This window comes from Larus michahellis, chromosome 2 (assembly GCF_964199755.1).
Source record: "Larus michahellis chromosome 2, bLarMic1.1, whole genome shotgun sequence".
Lineage (NCBI taxonomy): Eukaryota > Metazoa > Chordata > Aves > Charadriiformes > Laridae > Larus > Larus michahellis.
Genome location: NC_133897.1, coordinates 144768089 through 144786157, shown reverse-complemented (window position 1 = coordinate 144786157; position 18069 = coordinate 144768089). Strand labels below are relative to the sequence as shown.

The window sequence follows — 18069 nt, the reverse complement described above, 5'->3', positions numbered from 1 at the left end:
ACCACCACATTTCAGTTTTCACTTGCAGCTCTCACTTTCTTCTTAGACCTGGAACTCAGAAATTCTGTGGCAGGGTACGCAGTCTGCTTGGATTTAAAATTAGATGCATTCAAAGCTTGCTTGGATTGTGAAGGACATCCCATTTAAAAAAACAGCTGATGTGTCTTCAGAAACACATTACTTTCAATATAACATGTACTCAACTCTGACTTCGGTTGGAGGACTGCCAAGGTTCCTCCTGACCTGAAGGAGTAATGTCCATTTTAAGGGAAGTTTGTGCTTCCCTTAAGGAAGGTAAGTTCTTACAGGAAACATGAAATTTTAAGATTTTGTGTATAAATGGCATAAACCCTTTTGCTTTTATGTGTACTCCGAAGATTCTTTTTAGCTAAAAGAACAAAAAATCACATCTAGAGGCATTTGTTTGCTTCCCACACACTCAGAACACTCAGATGCAAAGTTTTAATTGGAATAAAGTACTGAGGAACTTTACATGAAAGAAGGTCTCACTCTTTTTGAGAGGCACATCACTTTTTTTTTTTTTTTTTGCAAAATAAAGCAGTGTATGGCCAGGTCAGGCAGAGAAAAAGCTATACTTCAGACTATCTTGAATGTGAGTAAGACAACTTACTGCAGGTTTTACTCCTATGCCCAGATCTCGTTCCAGAACTTTATGTCTGTCATAGGTTATTACAAGAAAATCATTACAAGAGCTACGTGATAGCAGTGAGTAACAGATCCATGTCATTAACGCCTTACATAAGCCTACAATTCAGTACAGAATTCCTTCACATTTTTCTGGATATAAAACCAAATATGAACTACAGATGGCTGTGAATGTAATATTCCACAAATATAAAAATCTGGCCCCATAAGTTTTCAGAAGTTCTTCATAGAATTTGCCAAGAACTGTGTTTTACACGACTTTCCCAGAACTTTCCTCTTTTGAGTGAAACAATTTCTAGCATGGCAGAGGTATTCATTTCTTACTTAGAATCATATCCAGCAGTTAAAAAATTAATACAAACCCCTTGCATATGAAGAAGCAATCGTAAATGTTCTAATACCTTGAAATAACCAGTCTACCTATCCACCCATGAAGCTACTGGAAATCAAGGTGGAAATAACCAACGCTGTTGCCAAACTGGCAATGACTATTTTTATACAATGAAAAAAAACTCAGATACAAGATTAAACGTCAAGAATCAGGATACACGTGGTATCTAGGCCTAGCTTCAAACGCAGTATTACAGGTCATGAGTCTCAACAGGAAATCGTGATTCACTGACCCTCTGAATGTAGTGTGAGAGAAGCAGGCCCAGAAAAGCACACCGTGCAGTGAAAGGGACCAACGATGCTCAGAAGTCACAGTTACAACAGAAAGAACATCTCAGAACGGGAGTTAGGGTAGACAACATAATTCCGGTGTGCGGATGAATTGCCAACAAAAGGTAACGTAATAATAGTGAGCACTCTATAAATACCAGGATTGAAACATTCAGAAATGGCCTCTTTGGCTGAGTCTTTGAAGCAGGACGTCTGCTTGTTTTTAGAGAAGCTGCAATGAGGAGGAGCAACGAGGCGAGTGGGAAGAATTATCCAGGGCACCGAGGTGAGAAAAGCGAGGGCGGGAGCAGTGCGGCTACTCAGAAGAAATCTCACCTACTGCCCCAAAACCAAGAATTCTTAACTTCCAAAACTTCATAAACTGCTAGTATAAGAGCATTACTGCAGCCTTCAGTTGTGTTTTCTCATATAAATGTTCACATGTGGTTTTAATATGAAACTGAGAAAACAAACCACCCACAATACATTACACCATATTCTTGCTCTGTAAGAAAGCTCTTTGGTTCTTAGAACGTGCTGGAGTGGCAAGAAAACAACACACCCTGGGGAGAGAAACTAGACTCGTTGGGGGACAAAAAAGAAACAGGTCACCATTCCTCGAAGTACCATATGTCCTTGAGAAAGCTTTTTCCCTATTTTATCCACTGGAAGACAAGATTAATGACCATTCTATTCACTGTTGAGGTTGAAAGTTGCAATATTAAAAAAGGAGGTCAGGTTGATTTCACCGTACCCACTTTTGTGCATGTATATTAGCATTTCTTCTTATACAGAAAGAAATACATACACTCTGTGAAATATGCTACAGAGAAGATGCTCCATTGTCCTTTGCCCTCTATGGTGCAGGGATAACTGCCACTTAGCAAAGCGGGGTGAGACCGTGCGTTGCTCCCTTGACTAACTCAAGGGAACAGAAAAACAAACCAGTAAGATTTTCTAAAATAACTGCAGGCTCAGCTGTTTTCTTCACTTTTCCTCATATTGAATGTATCATTTAAATAAGCATTTTAAACTCAGTATGCACTTTTTTCAGAAAGTAATCCCATTTGCTGCATCTTGGTACTGTGCCACTTCTCTTAGCACATACCAGAAAATTAAATCTTGTTGGTGTAACCTGCTGCCTAACTCACTGAACATCAAAATAGACTTTTATCCTTTACCTTCCTATGACTTGGTCACAGAAGAAGTCACCTCCCTTTATCTTATCAAGCCTAGCTCTTGGACTGAATTTTTAAATGAAACATTACAGTAATTGCTGCATGGGAAAATTGGCTTTCTATAGCTTGCTATTTTCATTGAATATGCAAATAGGCATGCTCCGTGCCAATACTTTTCCTATTTTTATATTTTTAATTTTAATTCCTTTTATTTGTTTTCTCTATAAACGATCTATTTTTATCTCTGTTAAGCAAACCTAAAAATACAAGTGCTTCTCATCTCTAAGGAAAACACTTGAAAACATGAAATTACAACAAAATCTTTTCAATTAATAAAACAAACCCTTGCCATACACATGATTGGTACTTTTATTGGTGGTAAACACATCCCATCCAGAGGAGACACTGGCAATCCCAAGCATACAGGTAGCTACTTATTCAGTCAAAATTCCAGTTGTTAATTCTTACCAAATGTTAAACTAGACTCCAACATCTCATGACTCGTCTACCAAGTCACTGACATCAATTCCTCTTACCCAGCTAAAGCAGTGAGGTACCTGAAAGGATAAGGGAGGGAACAGCTGTCCTAAAAGCCTTCAGTAATTTGGAGCTGTTTAAAATAGAGTGCTATTGCTTGTCCAATAGCCCATTTACTGGTTTTCTTTTTCATTCCACTGAGAAAAATCACCACTTTACAGGGAAAATACGAAAGTCTGTAATGGCAAAGCACTGTCCTTGACTAATGGTTAATTTTTTCCAGTAATAAGGGACATCAGCTAATCCGACAGTGCATTTTCAGCTTTCTGTTATTGATTTACGCTTAACTTTAGGAAACATCAACACTTGTATTCTTATATTCCAGTATTTGACTCAGAGCAGCTGGGATCCAAGTATAGCACAGCAACAACCATGTTGCAGAACCTATGGTGAAATGACGGTCATCCCACTTGCAGTACTAAAAGTGTGTTTAAATAGACACCCAGGTTTGTTAGGCTGGCAACGAAGACTACAGGAAAGGCAAGAGAAAACACCGGAAGCACCTAAGTGGATGTGACAGCTGGAAAAGAAAAAAAATAAAATAAATAACACCCTCTAAGTGTTTAATAATATATAAACATGGTGTAGTGTAATTTTGAGTTGCTGTTTAGGATCAAGATTATTTAATGAAGCAAAACAGCATAAATGGAAACGAGAGAAAAAACACCAGAACAGCTGTTAGGAAGCAGGGATGCGCCAGCATCAAGGCATAATAACCACCAGCCACAAGTGTGATCATACCACTCACACGCTTTTTTCAGTGAAGACACGGAAAATCAGGAACACTGTCAGTTATAAATTTTTGTAAACTACCCCATCATTACACGGGAGAAAGCTCTGCAAAGCTTAAGATTAGCACGATTTTTGATAGATGACAAGAATAAAACCCATACTTTATTAAAAGATGACATATTTTCTGCCACATTTTGTGGGAAAGCAGTCCGTAAAGAGGTCCACAGATTTTATGGCTTGTTCTCTATCAGAGTTACAGAGTTCTGACCTCTGAGAAGCCAATGACAAAAGTCTCAGTAAGTTCAACAGCCTTGGAGCAGGATTCCGTCATGTACTTATTAGTGTTTCACTCAGTAAAAACATACTAGTAGCATGTCTTGCCTTGTACAATACCACTACTGTTTCCTCTGCAAGCACTTGCCAGCACTGACAGAGATGACCATTCAGTATTGTAAGCTCCCTGGGATGACAGACAAGAAAAAGCAGACAGCTCTGAGGACAGCAGCAGGCTACGTAAGGGATGCATTGCATTACCTGCAGCCTTGTCTTGGGAGGATTTTTCTTCGACAAGGAGCCATATATCAAAGAGAAGCCCTCTTCCTGGAAAACATTCCATAACTCAAGCCCTTTTATTGCTGAAATACAAGGGTATCAAAACACTATCTATGCCTCTGAACAACTGTGTCCCACCGCTGTCCCGTTTTGAAAGGTTTTAGGTTTTTGTTTGAAAATAGGCAACACTGCCAAAACTAAAAACTGTGGTTTACATCTTTCAACCAAAGATGATTTTTACTCTTTCAGTAAGCGAATGAATACTTTTGTAACTTTCAATAAAAGAGAGATGAAAATAAATCGGCAACGCCTTGGAAATTACCACAGCGCACACATTGTTAATATTTCCTGGGTTTTATGCAGAACGCTTTTAGGTTCTGGGTAAGAGGTGAAACGTTAAAATGAAAATAAGTCAATGAGGAGAAAGTTCATCACGGCGAGTCAACAAGAGGTGACAATTTTCTGGGTCTTGCACAGCTGCAGGCAGTTTGGATAGAAAGAGCCCAGCTTTCTTACAGCAGAACATCCCAAAGCACCCGGACCTGTGGTTGGGTGCATCTGCCTGGAGCACGAGAGCAGAGCAGCCACCCTCAGAAGATGCCTCCACCAGCTCACAACGTTTCAGATGGCAGCCCTGCTACTTGCATGAGGGAAAGAAAAGGGAGGAAAGCTACAAAGACAAAAGTTCTCCTGACACTAGATGTGTATGAAATTTGCCACACATAAGACACGCTGCCATGGCTGATTCTGGTCTTCCCTGTTTCAGGCAGGGTAAGGAATCAAACGTTTTTTGTGTTTTAGTAAAATCTGGTTTCCTCTGCAGCTTTCAGTAGGACTGCAACACTACGATATTAAGAATTATTAATTCCTACTGACCTAGAAGTGGTGTAAAATATAATTGTATAATGCTTAACACAATCTGTGCTTAATACAATCAAGGGTGCTTCTGGTTGTTAACTGTGATTCTGGAGAATACAGTGCAATTATTCTCTTTTTGTAGTTTTGTAACTGAACATTTCTCTTTTTATGCATTTCTTTCATTTCTTAATGAAAGGGATCAACAGGACAGCGGTGGTGAAAACAAGAAGCAGTAATTTTACAGAACTTTTGATTACAGAGAATATTTCCTGAGAACAGTCAGTAGGCAAATGGTCAACATATTTCTCTGGGATAAAAGAACCCACATTAAAGTCCTTGATGTGTTTGGTTCAAATCAGAAACAAACCCACACCTCACTTTTCACCAGCGTACTTGGTACCTTGGGAAATATACAGAATGTTGAAATACACGAGTTTTCTGAAAACTCTGGTTTTGAGAAGCCAATTTTTTCTGGGGAAGAATCATTTCACCCGAAAGCAACAAGAATTTTTTTGGATATTTGCTTCTTAGAGAAAGTAACTCATTAGCAAATCACAGTAGAAACCTCAAGTGAGCATCAACAAAGAGTACTTAAATTAGCAACAATGAGATACCAGCATTTCAGGAAGTCCTGCTTTCATGCAGACCCAGCTTGGGCAAAACATCAAATCTTCTTGGTAATAAACACAAAAAGGAAACCATAGTACACATTGATGATCTATACTATTCCTAAAGTGAAACCTTTCCTGAAAAGTTAAAACCGTGGATGGCATTTGAACCAGAAATTCAGGTAAGTACTGTAAACATCATTATGATATGAATAAAAGCATGCAGAAATATTTTAAGAATGCTTTCTCTAATGCGGTTTGAATTAAATTCGTAACACATTAATGCCTTCAATGATCACAACAGAGTTACTAAAGTAAATTTGAATGTGGCCTAGGATCTCTTAGTCTTCTCATTACAAAATGTATTTGCTTTCCCAGGAGACTGTATGCAATATTTCTATTCCAAAATAAATATTATCAGCCATTCATAGTCCGTTAATTCAGCCAGGGAAGTAACTGTAACCTTGTCTTCATGGTACACAGATCTTTCACAGGAACTAGTCTGAAGCAACGGAAGGAGGACAGACACTTCGTTACACACACTTCCTTCTCCCATAGCATAAGAGTAAACATACAAAAACCTCAAAAACCCTACTGGAGGGCACTCAGGTACTGTTTTTAAAGGTTGTAGGAGAATCTGTACTGAATAGCTGCAACACGAGGTCCTGCAGAATTACTAAACTATGTTCCCCCTGCTTCTTCCATTCAACTTGGAAAGGAAAGAAGCAGTTGCAATGGTTCACATTCCTGAAGTTATTTACTGTATTGTCTGTACGTAAGAGCACTACTCAGCAACTGGGTCACACAACACTAAGCATTGGGCAAAGACTTCAGATGTAATGTCAGCACCCAAGACCTGGAGTCTGGTTTACACTTAGATCTTTTAATTTCATTACCCTTCATGAAGAGTCTTCATTGTAAAGGAAAATCAGGCTTTTTTCCAGTCTGGGATTCAACCTAATTATTAGCCGACAGTTAAAAGCAGTGAGTGCTTTGGCAGGTATCTCCTTTGGGAGCAAAGATGCCAGTGATTCACCTGGGAGGCTTCTACCCCATGGCCAAAACCCAGCAGGTGCTCTGCGATGTACCGGTGGGTGGCAGGTACCCCCACACGAATGGAGGCACTGAAACTGCTGGACGACACTTGGCCTTCGACTCCTGGAAACGTCTTACAAATATCATACAAAGGAAACAACGGATGAGGACCATGAGATGCTCTCCAGAGTAATATGTGATAAAATGAAAGCACAGTTGCATGAGTATTCTGGCTGCAGTTGGGCAAATATGCTTTTTCCCAAGCACCTTTTTACTGCATGCTATCAGAAACAGGAGACAGCGCTAGACTGAGCTTTTGGTCAACTCAATATGGCATCCCTTACATTCTCACAAAGCTCCGAACAGCCAGTGTACCCTACCACTAGTTTTAAAAATCAGAAACTATAATATTGGGCTCTACGGAAATACTTGAGTGATATAAATAATGCTATTGTACAGGGATATGAGTTAATTATTGGCACCATAGTAAAACCACTATGCTGCCCCCGCAATCTCAGTTATTTCTGCAGTAACTTATCCACTTTCTAGCAGTGGCAACCTATAATGACGGATGAGGAAGAAAGACCTGAAATTAAATTGAAAGAAATAATAAATAAGCTACAAAGTTAGAGTATTTGTACTTGTCCAGTACTATATTGTCTTCATTTCTTCTCCCTTGCCACATTTCCACTGACATGAGGAGGTAATTTACAATGTCAAGTAAATCCATGTCTGTCTGTGCTGAATTACTGCATTCATATTTCTACTTGTTTGTAGCGAACTAAAGTCATAATAAGCCCAGCGATGTAGATGAGTCATACAGGCCATCTTTCATTTAACAAGGCATCTTTAAATACCACTCTTAGTTAACTTGTACTCATTACCATCAGCGAGCAATGTTTGTGCCGTACTATCCTAATTGCCAGAAATTTGCGCAAGTAAATCATTAAAAGGTTAAGTTATTTTTCATGCTAAATATAATGTACGGTATTAATCTGCTTTATTTTGTTATTATGAGTAATGCGATGTCCTATAGTCATATCAATTTATAATTATGCCAGATCGCATAGTAGGGGGGAAACAAGAACAACAAACAACAGACGGATGTAATTTCTGCTTAAATTCTCCATGTAAATTACAAATCCTTGTTAAGTTAGACTGGGCTTTCTTGCAGAGCACAACATCCAGACGGAATCGCACCAGCAGAGCAAAAATTGAGACACATCTTTGTCTCATTTTTTTTAAAAGCAAAGTAACCAAGTATCTTTCAAACAACACCCAGCCTGCTTTATATTTCCCTCTTTGATCCTTAAGCCTGCTTTTTGATATTACTTCTGAATAGAAATCCTAGTGACAACAGTGAAATGCAGGCATTTTGGCAAAAGATGAGACGTGCATGAGACAGTTTCACATGTTGTTGACACCACCACCACAGGACAGAGCTTATTTTCCAACATGGAAATCTGCAGGGATGTTGATACATTCCTCGTGAGCGGCGTGCACTACGCACAGAGCATCCCTCCAGCTCCTCCAAAATGCACTTCTGTACATGAGAAGCATCTCTTTCCCGTGCTACATATTCCAGAACATTTCATTCTAGTTTAATCCTGCTGAACACCAGAATACCAGTGGTAAATCCAGAGTCCTTAACACACACTAAATTGCAACCTGTCACCTCCCTGAAGCTGAGAAGCAAGCTCTTATGTTCCTCTTCCAAATGACTAAGCTGAGCTATCCATATAATTTTCCAAATTATATAAGGAGGAACTACATTATATATGGGTAGTTAAATACATTTCTTAGTAAATGTTAAACAAGTTAGTGGGAAATAATTGACTGTTCATCAATTAGCCAGAAAAGCACAACCACTGTAATGCTACCTCTGACAGCTCTATTTGCAGATGCAAATTGATTTAGTTTTGTTCATGACGATGAATTTGATTCAAAGTGAAATTTCCATTTATTTGTTCTGATAGGTTGCTTACCATTAAAAACGTACTCTTAGGAACTGATTGTAAGTCTGCTTTCATATTATTGTACAGCAGGTGACTTCCTAAACACGTTTGCACTCATCTTGTCTCTGCCTTGGGTATATTAACCATTGCTGAGTGCAATAACACTAAATTAGGGAAAAGCATAAAAGATAACTAGTTTAGCTTATACAGTTACAGTATAGTTTTTCGGGGAAAAAAACCCCCGCACATATTCCAAAGACTTATCTCCAAAATAGTTTTATGCAACTTCCCTTTATGTCACGATGTACTTTGAAAAGGCAGTTCTTGGCAGGAGAGACAGATGTGACGATACACAGTATTTTTGTCTTGATAACCAGGCATAGAGTTTGTGAGTTCCTTGCATCATCAGAAATCAACCATTGAAAATGTTCCAGATCCTCTCGAAATAATGACTGTCAAAGAGTATTTTAGACTACATACTATTAAGATAAGATAGCAAAGATTTTTCTTTGCATTATTTTATATTTTACATAGTAAAATATGATGGGAAAATGCAACGAAGCAGAAATACGTAAGGCAAACAAAATTTATTTATATTGCCAACATATGTGGACCATTTGTCACTCATTCTCAGAAAGCTATGTTTGAAAGCTATGGCAGATATCATCATGAAATATCTATTTCAGAACAGTTTTGTGACAGATATCTTAGGTCAAGCGGAACACATATACATGTGGTCGCATCACTTTCTGTTAAATGTAAAATGAAGTCTACATTTACGATTAAAACCAGAAAATATAATTTCAGGCAGAACTAGAATCACTATTTTTGGCTAGATAGTAAGCTGAACATTTTGACAAAAATAATATGCAAGGCACAAGACCAGGGAGAAAAATGCTGCCAAGCATCAGAAGACATCATTTACCTTGTGCAACTGGTAGTATTGCTGGGCACCTATTCCTCCTTGCTCTTCTGCCGTCCATAGCACCAAGCGCAGAGTCCTTTTTGGACGAAGTCCTAAAACAGCATTTTAAATATTGTATTTAGTACTCAATATCCATATATTTGAGAAAAAAAGCACTGGTCTCCCCCCTCCAATGGATGAAAGTCTGGGTTTCCATTCACTCATCTCTACGTTCGCCCATTGCAACCCACTTCAAGTGTGGGTTTTGTTGTTGAGAGTATTTTTTGCTTGTTTGTGGGAAGGACTGAGGTGCGGGGAGAGAGCCCACGCCAGGAAGGAATGGGCTGTTGTGGTGCTGCTACCAGCTGCAGTCGCACAAGAGAAGCCCGTTTTGGGGACATACTGCGGGTGTCTGAAAACCACGACACAAACCAACTACCTTGATAGATTTCTGAGACATATGCTGCTGTCATGGTGGTGGTCTGCAGTTAAGTAATGCGCGTCCGCTTTCAGCAGATCCAAATCAAATTTTCATGAGAATTACCATTGCTTTGTCATGGTTAATTTATTATAATTAATTGAAAATGAGCTGCTGGATTTATATGAGAAATGTTTGCTCATGTCAAGAACTGAGGGGCTCCGCAATATTATTTTGCTTTTTATCAGAGAAACGAAAAGCTACAATCAGTACTTTGGAATCTGAAATACAATCGGCTGCTGAATGTATGCACAGCTTCTTAAAACAAGGCAAACACAAGGCCATTTTCTATTTTGCTATGGTAGCTCAGTAAGAAAGATAAGTTCTCAGATAAATTTTGAAACCGTCTCTGCCATGGCAGAACTGAACAGATAGAAGTTGTTGCCCTTTATTTACTTGATTCATTCTGTTCATAAACTAATACATTTGAAACATCAAACCTGAGAGCATAGAAGAGCAAACAGATTGAGAATAGTGTTCTCTGTGCTGTGTAATGCTAATTATGTTCGAGCAAAAATAAAGCCCCCAAAACTATTAAGAAAAGAAAGAAAAGAAAAACCAGTCAGAAGACTATCACAAGCGGTAAAGCATAAATTACACTTTTGTGCTGGGGAGAAATAATATCGGTATCACTGTCAAAACTTATTTCATTTCCTAGCTGAAATGGATGAGGTTTACAAATAGACCTGACCTTCATTATTTTTTTCCTCTCGACACAATGAAAACCAACTGAAGATTTCTTTCCCAAAACTACACGCTACCAATCCTCATAACTGAAGGCAGAGTATACAAGGAATAGTCAAAATCTGAAGAAAACACCTTGGATTTTCCAGTATTTCATGATGAGGGAGGTGCAAACAAGTGGTTTAAAGGTGTATTTTCTAAATGTTGATCTGCTGACTGTAAACAGAAAGGCTGTCAAACCTCATTATTTTAAAGACAACACCCTGCACACATCCCAGTGGATTTCCTGCTCTTCTCCTAAATCATGACAGCGCAGGATTAGCCTCCTTTGCTTTTCAAATCAGCCAGATGGCCAATGAGGTGAAATCAAGATAGTAAAATAGCTATTGGTCTGAAGTTTGAAAGATTTTAGACACAAAATAACCACCAATGTGTCAACAGCTTGGTTAGAAGGGGCGGCTCTAAAGAAGAGAAGGTGCTGGGTATAAAGCATAGAGCAGCCTGTCCTGGAGCACGGTTCCAATGGCACCACAGTTTAAGTGGAAAATAAGAGGTGTGTTTGTCATACCACAGAATCCAAAGCACTGAAGCCCAGTCTCCATCCCCCCACGCCAAGGCTGTGAAAGCAGCTTTGGTAGGAGATGCTTGAGACAGGGAGCAGCATCTCCTGGCTCCTCCCAGGCAAAAATCAAGATGCTTTAGTCTGTCACTGCTGCCCTAAGGGGACTTGGGTCAGTCATCAGGGACGTCAGGTGGGGCCCCAATGGGCTGTAATCCCAGCTGATCGCTCCTGCTCCGCAGGAGCTTCAGAAGGTCTCATCTCACTTGTGGGGAAGAGATTCTTATGGCCCCCTCCTAGCCTGTCATTGCATCAGTCCGTAAAAGCTGGGGGGAAAAAAAAGCCCTGCTGAGCTTTGGTCTTCCCAGTCCCAGAGATGGTGTATTGGCTTTTCCAATCTCAGAGATTTCTGTCAGCAGATTCACTTGTGTGTTCTACTGAAATTAAATGGGCAAGTTAAAAAAAAAAGATATATAAGCTATGGAAGCAGTTATTTTAATACAAAACAAAGTCTACACAGGAAAATTTAATTTCCTCATTATCTTAATCTGAAAGCGATAAGTATTTATCTACCTGTTATTAAAATGCACAGCTATTCTGATCAAAGAACATCAAACAAATCCAATATTCACAAGTAAAATTGCTAAGAATATTTTCAATGCATGTTTTTATTAAAAAATATGAAGTACTGTACTTAAGTTATGATTTTTTTTTCAGGAAGTTCAACTATTCTGACTTGCTTCCTAAAAACCACTTGTTCCTAAGCACGGTGTCATCTCCACAAAGTCAGAATTCTTGCAGATCACAGCCCAAATATGTATTGAAAAGGCATGATGAAAGAGCACCTGGACTAGAAAGCTATGCTCTGTGAAGGGTGTACCATGTAGAGGGCTGGGTAGCAAATTTTAAAATGAGGGAAAACTGTTTCACAAATAAAATAGTGCCTCTTTCCTTTTTATTTGTATAAATGACATATTACATAGTCTAAAAAAAAAAGTGGATACCAGAAGAAAATCAGATTACAAAGGTACCCAGTCCATTCAAATAGATCATTTTGGCAAATGCAGCAGGTTATAATGGCATTCATCAATAGATCAGTGCGGGGATCCTACTGTCACTGGGATCTGAGATCCAGGGTCACTGGCATCTGAGATTATGTACTCAAAGGAAAGTTGCAGAGCTCAGCACCTGCTCGAAACCACCAAAATCCCTGTGTCCTTCCTACTGCTGCATCCCAATAAAGAGAACAGCAGGGGCTTACAGGAGGATAACACTGAAAAGGTGATAGCTGGTACTCAAATAAATTTTCTTTCTAAGCCCACGGAACTAAATCCAAAACCAAAACAACTACAGAGCCTCCTCCAGCTACAGATTAATTTGCAAATCTCCAATGTATTAGAAAAATGAAGTAGCTTTTTTTTTTCCCCCTCTAGTTTACCCTTAACTGGGAAACATAGTCATAGGTTACCACAAAGGTGCGGTTTACTGATCAACCTCTACGTTCTTATGGTTTATCCCACGCATAAAAAATAGCATAAGGCACCTGTGCTCCTAAGTTAAAGGATGAAATAAAAACATCAATATGGTCAGTCTACGACTAAGGAAACGTGTGCAGCGAGTACACCAGGACGCTTGCTCTATTGTACGCCCTCTGTGCTGGAGTGGCTGTTAGCCCTTTCTCTGTCCTTGGGTACCGAAAACATTTCAGTCATACTAAGATGCAGCTTTTATTGACTCTGTTCTCTGTTTCTTTTAAATCATCATAGAGTGCTCACGCTTGCAGGTGTCAGCAGCAAGCCTATATAAGCCAAAATACCAAATGCTTGAGTAAAAAACAATTTGTAACTAAACTTTATTAACTAATCAGTTTGACTTCAACCTCAACAACCATGAAGTATTTTGCCAAAAGCTATGCTTTCATAACTTATGTAAAAGATAATTGTCAACAAATAACATGGAGGTGTTAAACACACACACAAGCATATATATGCACAATTTACCTTAATTTTAAATCTAAAATGGATATTTTCTAGATGTGACAGTGTTTATTAAATCCACACATATTCTTACCCATGTGGATGATCTCCCTGTGATGATACTTACAAGGATGCTATACAAGACCTGAATTTTGTCCCACATATCTTGCTCACGTTTGATAAAATTCACATAGTGAAACTGAAATGTATGGTTTGGTACAAGCACAGACAAATTATGCTCGTCTGTCACGTGTAATGTTAAAAAATAAACCTGCCTCGCCCTCCAGAGAGTACATAAGCCAGGAGGGAGAACTTGAATTGTGTCTTTTTTAAAAAATCAAAATAGAGATCAGTAGTGTAAATACTAAATATTTATACTTCAGTAAATATTTTCCCGCTTTATAAACATAAATCCTTACTGATGAGGAGGATTAAGTACAAAGATAAAGTATTTTCTAAGAAGACACTGTATGATGGCTAATCAGACCTCTTCAAGAGAAGTCATCATGTTGTTGTACGACTGATCAGCTCTTCAAAATATAAAAAGTATCCTGCCTCGGTGAAAAAGGATTTTTTCCCCTGCAAGCCAAAGCACTGGGATCACCCCCAAGCAAATCAAATAGCTGCTCAGCTTACATGAGGCATATAAGCATACTGCAAATGGATGTGAGTAGATTAACAGGTCAAGTATTTTAACTTGCGTTTATAGTGTATTCAGTGTTAAAATATTATCTTCCTGGTTTTTAATTCTAAAGTCTATTTCTATTTCTTCAGTCTGAAAGCCGTATTTATTTCCCACCCCTCCTGATTTTTAAGAACATTTGTAAGAGGTTGCATTAGCTGAACAGAGGAGAAGCTCCTTAGCAGTACAAAAATGGGGCTGAAGCTCATCTGTAACTAATACAAAGGAAAATGACTGTAGCCCCTCACCGTGCGCTGTGAAACTGTGAAGACCATGAGATTTCTTAGAGCTTTGCCAGCTTCAACCTCCCAAGACCCTACATAAATGCCCAGCAAAGCCCTGAATTGAGCATCAAAGCAGAAGCACTTGCAGTACCGGATCCCTCACTCACTAACACCAACTAAGCCACTGATGCATTTGCTTCAGGAGCTACTAGGGAGAGGTACATACCGATATGTCATCCTCAAGTCTCATCCACTGCTGCATTTAACATCACAAGCTACACGTTTTTCTGCATTATTACCCTGTGGCGTGGAATTTCTTTAAAAGGGTATTTATACAAAAAGTAGTAAGATACACGATGACGCTGCTGACAATCATTAAATTCCTAATGCACTCCCTACCTTTTTCAGGTTTGCAGCTGATTAGACATAGGGAATTTACTGTGTGACATTAGTTGGGATATTTCTATCATGCAAGCACTTCTCATAAAATGCCTGGAATTTCTAAAACCTCTGCCACAGCTTAAAATAAAAATAAAACCAGTACTGCGCATTTTGCTAAAGACAACAAGAGTTCAGCATCAAACACAGTGGTACAATCTGCTTCTGTTTCAAGTACCAACGTAGTTTTCTGTAAACAAGAACGAAACGGTACATTTAATAAGATCTCTGTTAAGCCCCTGATGTAGTGTCAATAATGTGGAACACTTCCCTGTCTTCAGCTACGTTACAACAGGGAAATTCCACTTGTGAAATGTACTTTGTATCAGCTGAAATTACTCAAGCAAGACAATGACCTCACTAAGCTGAAACTCTGTGCTTTTAACAGCAGCAGATTATTGTCCATGTCCCATCCACTGCCTTTTGGAGCTGAACCTTTTAGCTGGACACCATTAACTTTCTCCCAGGCATACTACAAAACACTGATGCTCTCCCTTGATACTCTGTGCCACAAATTTATCTTAGAAATTATTCCACGAATAATTCGTAGGGGGCCCTGATAGACACCTAATACATCAGTCACCCATGGCTCGTTCATGTGACGGCATTCTGGTTTTAAAGGAATCCTTTGACGACAAGCTCCAGGTTTAGAGTTTGAAGCTGGAACACACACAGCATCAACAGACACATGGCTACTATTCTTTTTAAGGAGGCACTTACGCTTTCCTTTATTACTGGTTTGTCCTCATCCTTTTTAATTTATTGCAGTGTCAACTGGGTTTGTCTGAAAATAGTGTCGTAGAAAACTGTGTCTTTGAGTTTCCTCCATGCTCTGCCTCCTGCTTTCCCCAGTCTCTCTCCTGCCGTGCCTTCTTTGTTGCACAGTTTTCACAGAAATTTCCCAAGGTCTCTTGTGACTTTACTAGCAGCCTTCTACAAAAGCAATTTCTGGTGCATATTTTAGGGTCAAATTAGCTGTACCAATAGTCATTCTTAATTGCTCTGTTTTGCATACATCACACTAGCAGTCCCTTTATGCATCATTAAAATCCCCTCCAAACTAGCAATGCTCTGTTAATTTTGTTTTTTTTTTTTTGATCTGGACAAACATTCAAAGGGTTTTTTTCATTTTCTTTTAGATTCAATCTGCTAAAGTGGAAACTGTTTTACTCATTAACAGATTGGGAAACTGGAGATTTTCTGAAATTTCCATAATCTCAGCAAATGTTTTATTTCCTCATTTAATTAAACTGCTGGGCTTCATGGCAAGTAACATATTTTAGCTCTCATTGCGTTCTCATTACACTGCCTATTTTTTATATCTATGATATTTTTAGTCATAACATTCCCTATTCTCGTCTAGACCTCAAGCGAACTATCAAATAAGGTCACTTTCACCAACCCACTATAACTTTTTAATCCCTTTTCTTTCTTTGTAATAGACTGTGCACAGTTTGGGTGTTGCAGTCTTCCATAGTATTTCCAGAGTAAAAGCCCACACTTTGTAGTTTTGGCGTCTGCTGGAGGTCCCAATAAACTCAAGTCCCAATCAGCTGAGTATGCATAAATTCCTAACATTTGCTACCCAATTATATTGCTTTGCTGACAGGGTTCTGATAGCTTTTGAAATAAAAGACAGGAAGATTTCAATATTCCCAGATATTTTACAGACTATTACCCAATTTCTGTATTCTGCACCATGGGCAAGCTCTGTTTTAGAAAAAAGCTCTTCCCCTTAGTATCCTGTTTCTCTGGCTAATTTCGAAGAATACACATATAACAATAAACTACAGTAATAATGCAATTAATTGAGGATGTCCAGATTTTTTCCTCTGGAGACCAAGAAGTTTCCATTCTAAAACAACAGGATTTTGGCTTTCATTTTGTTATTAGAAATACAATCCTCCATGATTCAGACAACTAGTCTCACTATTTGTGCATAATAGTGTCTGTCTAGTTAGACATTTATTTAAAAAGAAATATTTTTGCTTTGAGTGAAAAAACACAATTTAACAGAGACAATCTTAAAGCTATTAAAATTTACAAGCTTCAAAAAGACAAAGCACACCTTAAGAAAAAACAACTTTTCAGCAAAGAATGTTTTAGGTTGGAAAAGACCTTTAAGATCATCAAGTCCAACCGTTATAATACTTCTAGTATTAGTTAAACCCTGACTATGATATATTTGTAATTCGCTAGTGAAGCTCAAATTAGACAAGGGAACAGCTCTTTGCTTGGGAAACTTCTTTTCTTCTTAAAACAGTCTAATGCAATGCAATCTGCTTGATTTTTCGTTGTTGATAGCAGTTCTGTTTGCAGCACTGAGGATGAGGTCCTCGGGTAAGATAGTGCTGGGAAGCAAGTAATCCTGTAAGTCTTGAAGGTCCGGAGTAAAGAGAATGAGGTCTCCTGGAGAAGAGACATGGGATTGCAGGAAGAAGACGATGGAAAACAGGCAAGACAGGGGCCGGAGAGTGGGAAAAATAAGCAGAGGCAGGAGCGAAGCTGGGCACTGCAGCAATTGGGTTTTTTTCTGGTTTTAGGGAGGCTGATGAGTTTATGGGAGAATAGGAAGGGCAGATTTACAGAAGAGTGGAGGTGGGAAATGTCAGAGGTTTTAGGTAGCTTTATTTTAAGAAAGCTGTGGAATATCCGAGAGGAAATGTCAAGGAAGGAGTTGTATATACAAGAGTGGAGGGGAAAGCTGTGAATGATTTGCCTGTCTAGTAGCTAAAAATAACACCGATTAAGCTTTTTGACTGGGAAGATGGGGGAAGAAGAGGGAAGCGCAGCTCAGAACTTGGTCTGATGGGCTGCAATCAAGCCAGGCAGCAACGCTGCCAGAGCCAGGGTTTCTCTGGGTGCCACCTCCTTGCCACCCAGCTCAGGGAGAGCTCAGACGAGAAGCGCTGACAAACATGCTCTTCTGCACATGGGGTTTTAAAGAAAGAATCAGTTAGTGTAGGGTTGTGAAGTCAATATAAGTCATGTCTACAAAAAAAAAAAAAGAAAAGGAAACACGCTACTTGCTTGGTTACGTGTAAAACAGCAAAGGACCCCTCAGCAGAGCACTCCTCCACCTCCTGCCCTGCTCTGATCCTGTTGCCACGTTCTCCAAGTCCCGCAAAAGGAAGAAGACAATGTCCACCTTTAAAAAGTACCTTATTCCTCTTCAGGAAAACTGTCTTCCTCAAAGGTATTTGGACATTTCATCAAATTGTGGAGCAGAAAAGTCAATGCAGACTGACTCCCTCAGTCTCTTGTATCATAAACATCAACCATGGTTTGACCTTACCGAGTGGTGGCTCTGCCTTCTGCCTCTCCTGCCCTGCTCTTTGGATCA

The 18069-nt window shown here is 39.1% G+C and overlaps 1 protein-coding gene across 3 annotated transcripts in view; it reads right to left on the bottom strand.

Moving 5' to 3' along the window:
• CPQ (carboxypeptidase Q) overlaps positions 1–18069 on the bottom strand; it is a 162507-nt gene that overhangs the window by 34825 nt on the left and 109613 nt on the right. For all 3 annotated transcript variants that reach the window (XM_074577490.1, XM_074577488.1, XM_074577489.1), the window contains one exon: positions 9707–9798. In XM_074577490.1, the coding sequence (XP_074433591.1) occupies positions 9707–9798 (92 nt within the window). The remainder of the gene's footprint in view (positions 1–9706; positions 9799–18069) is intronic.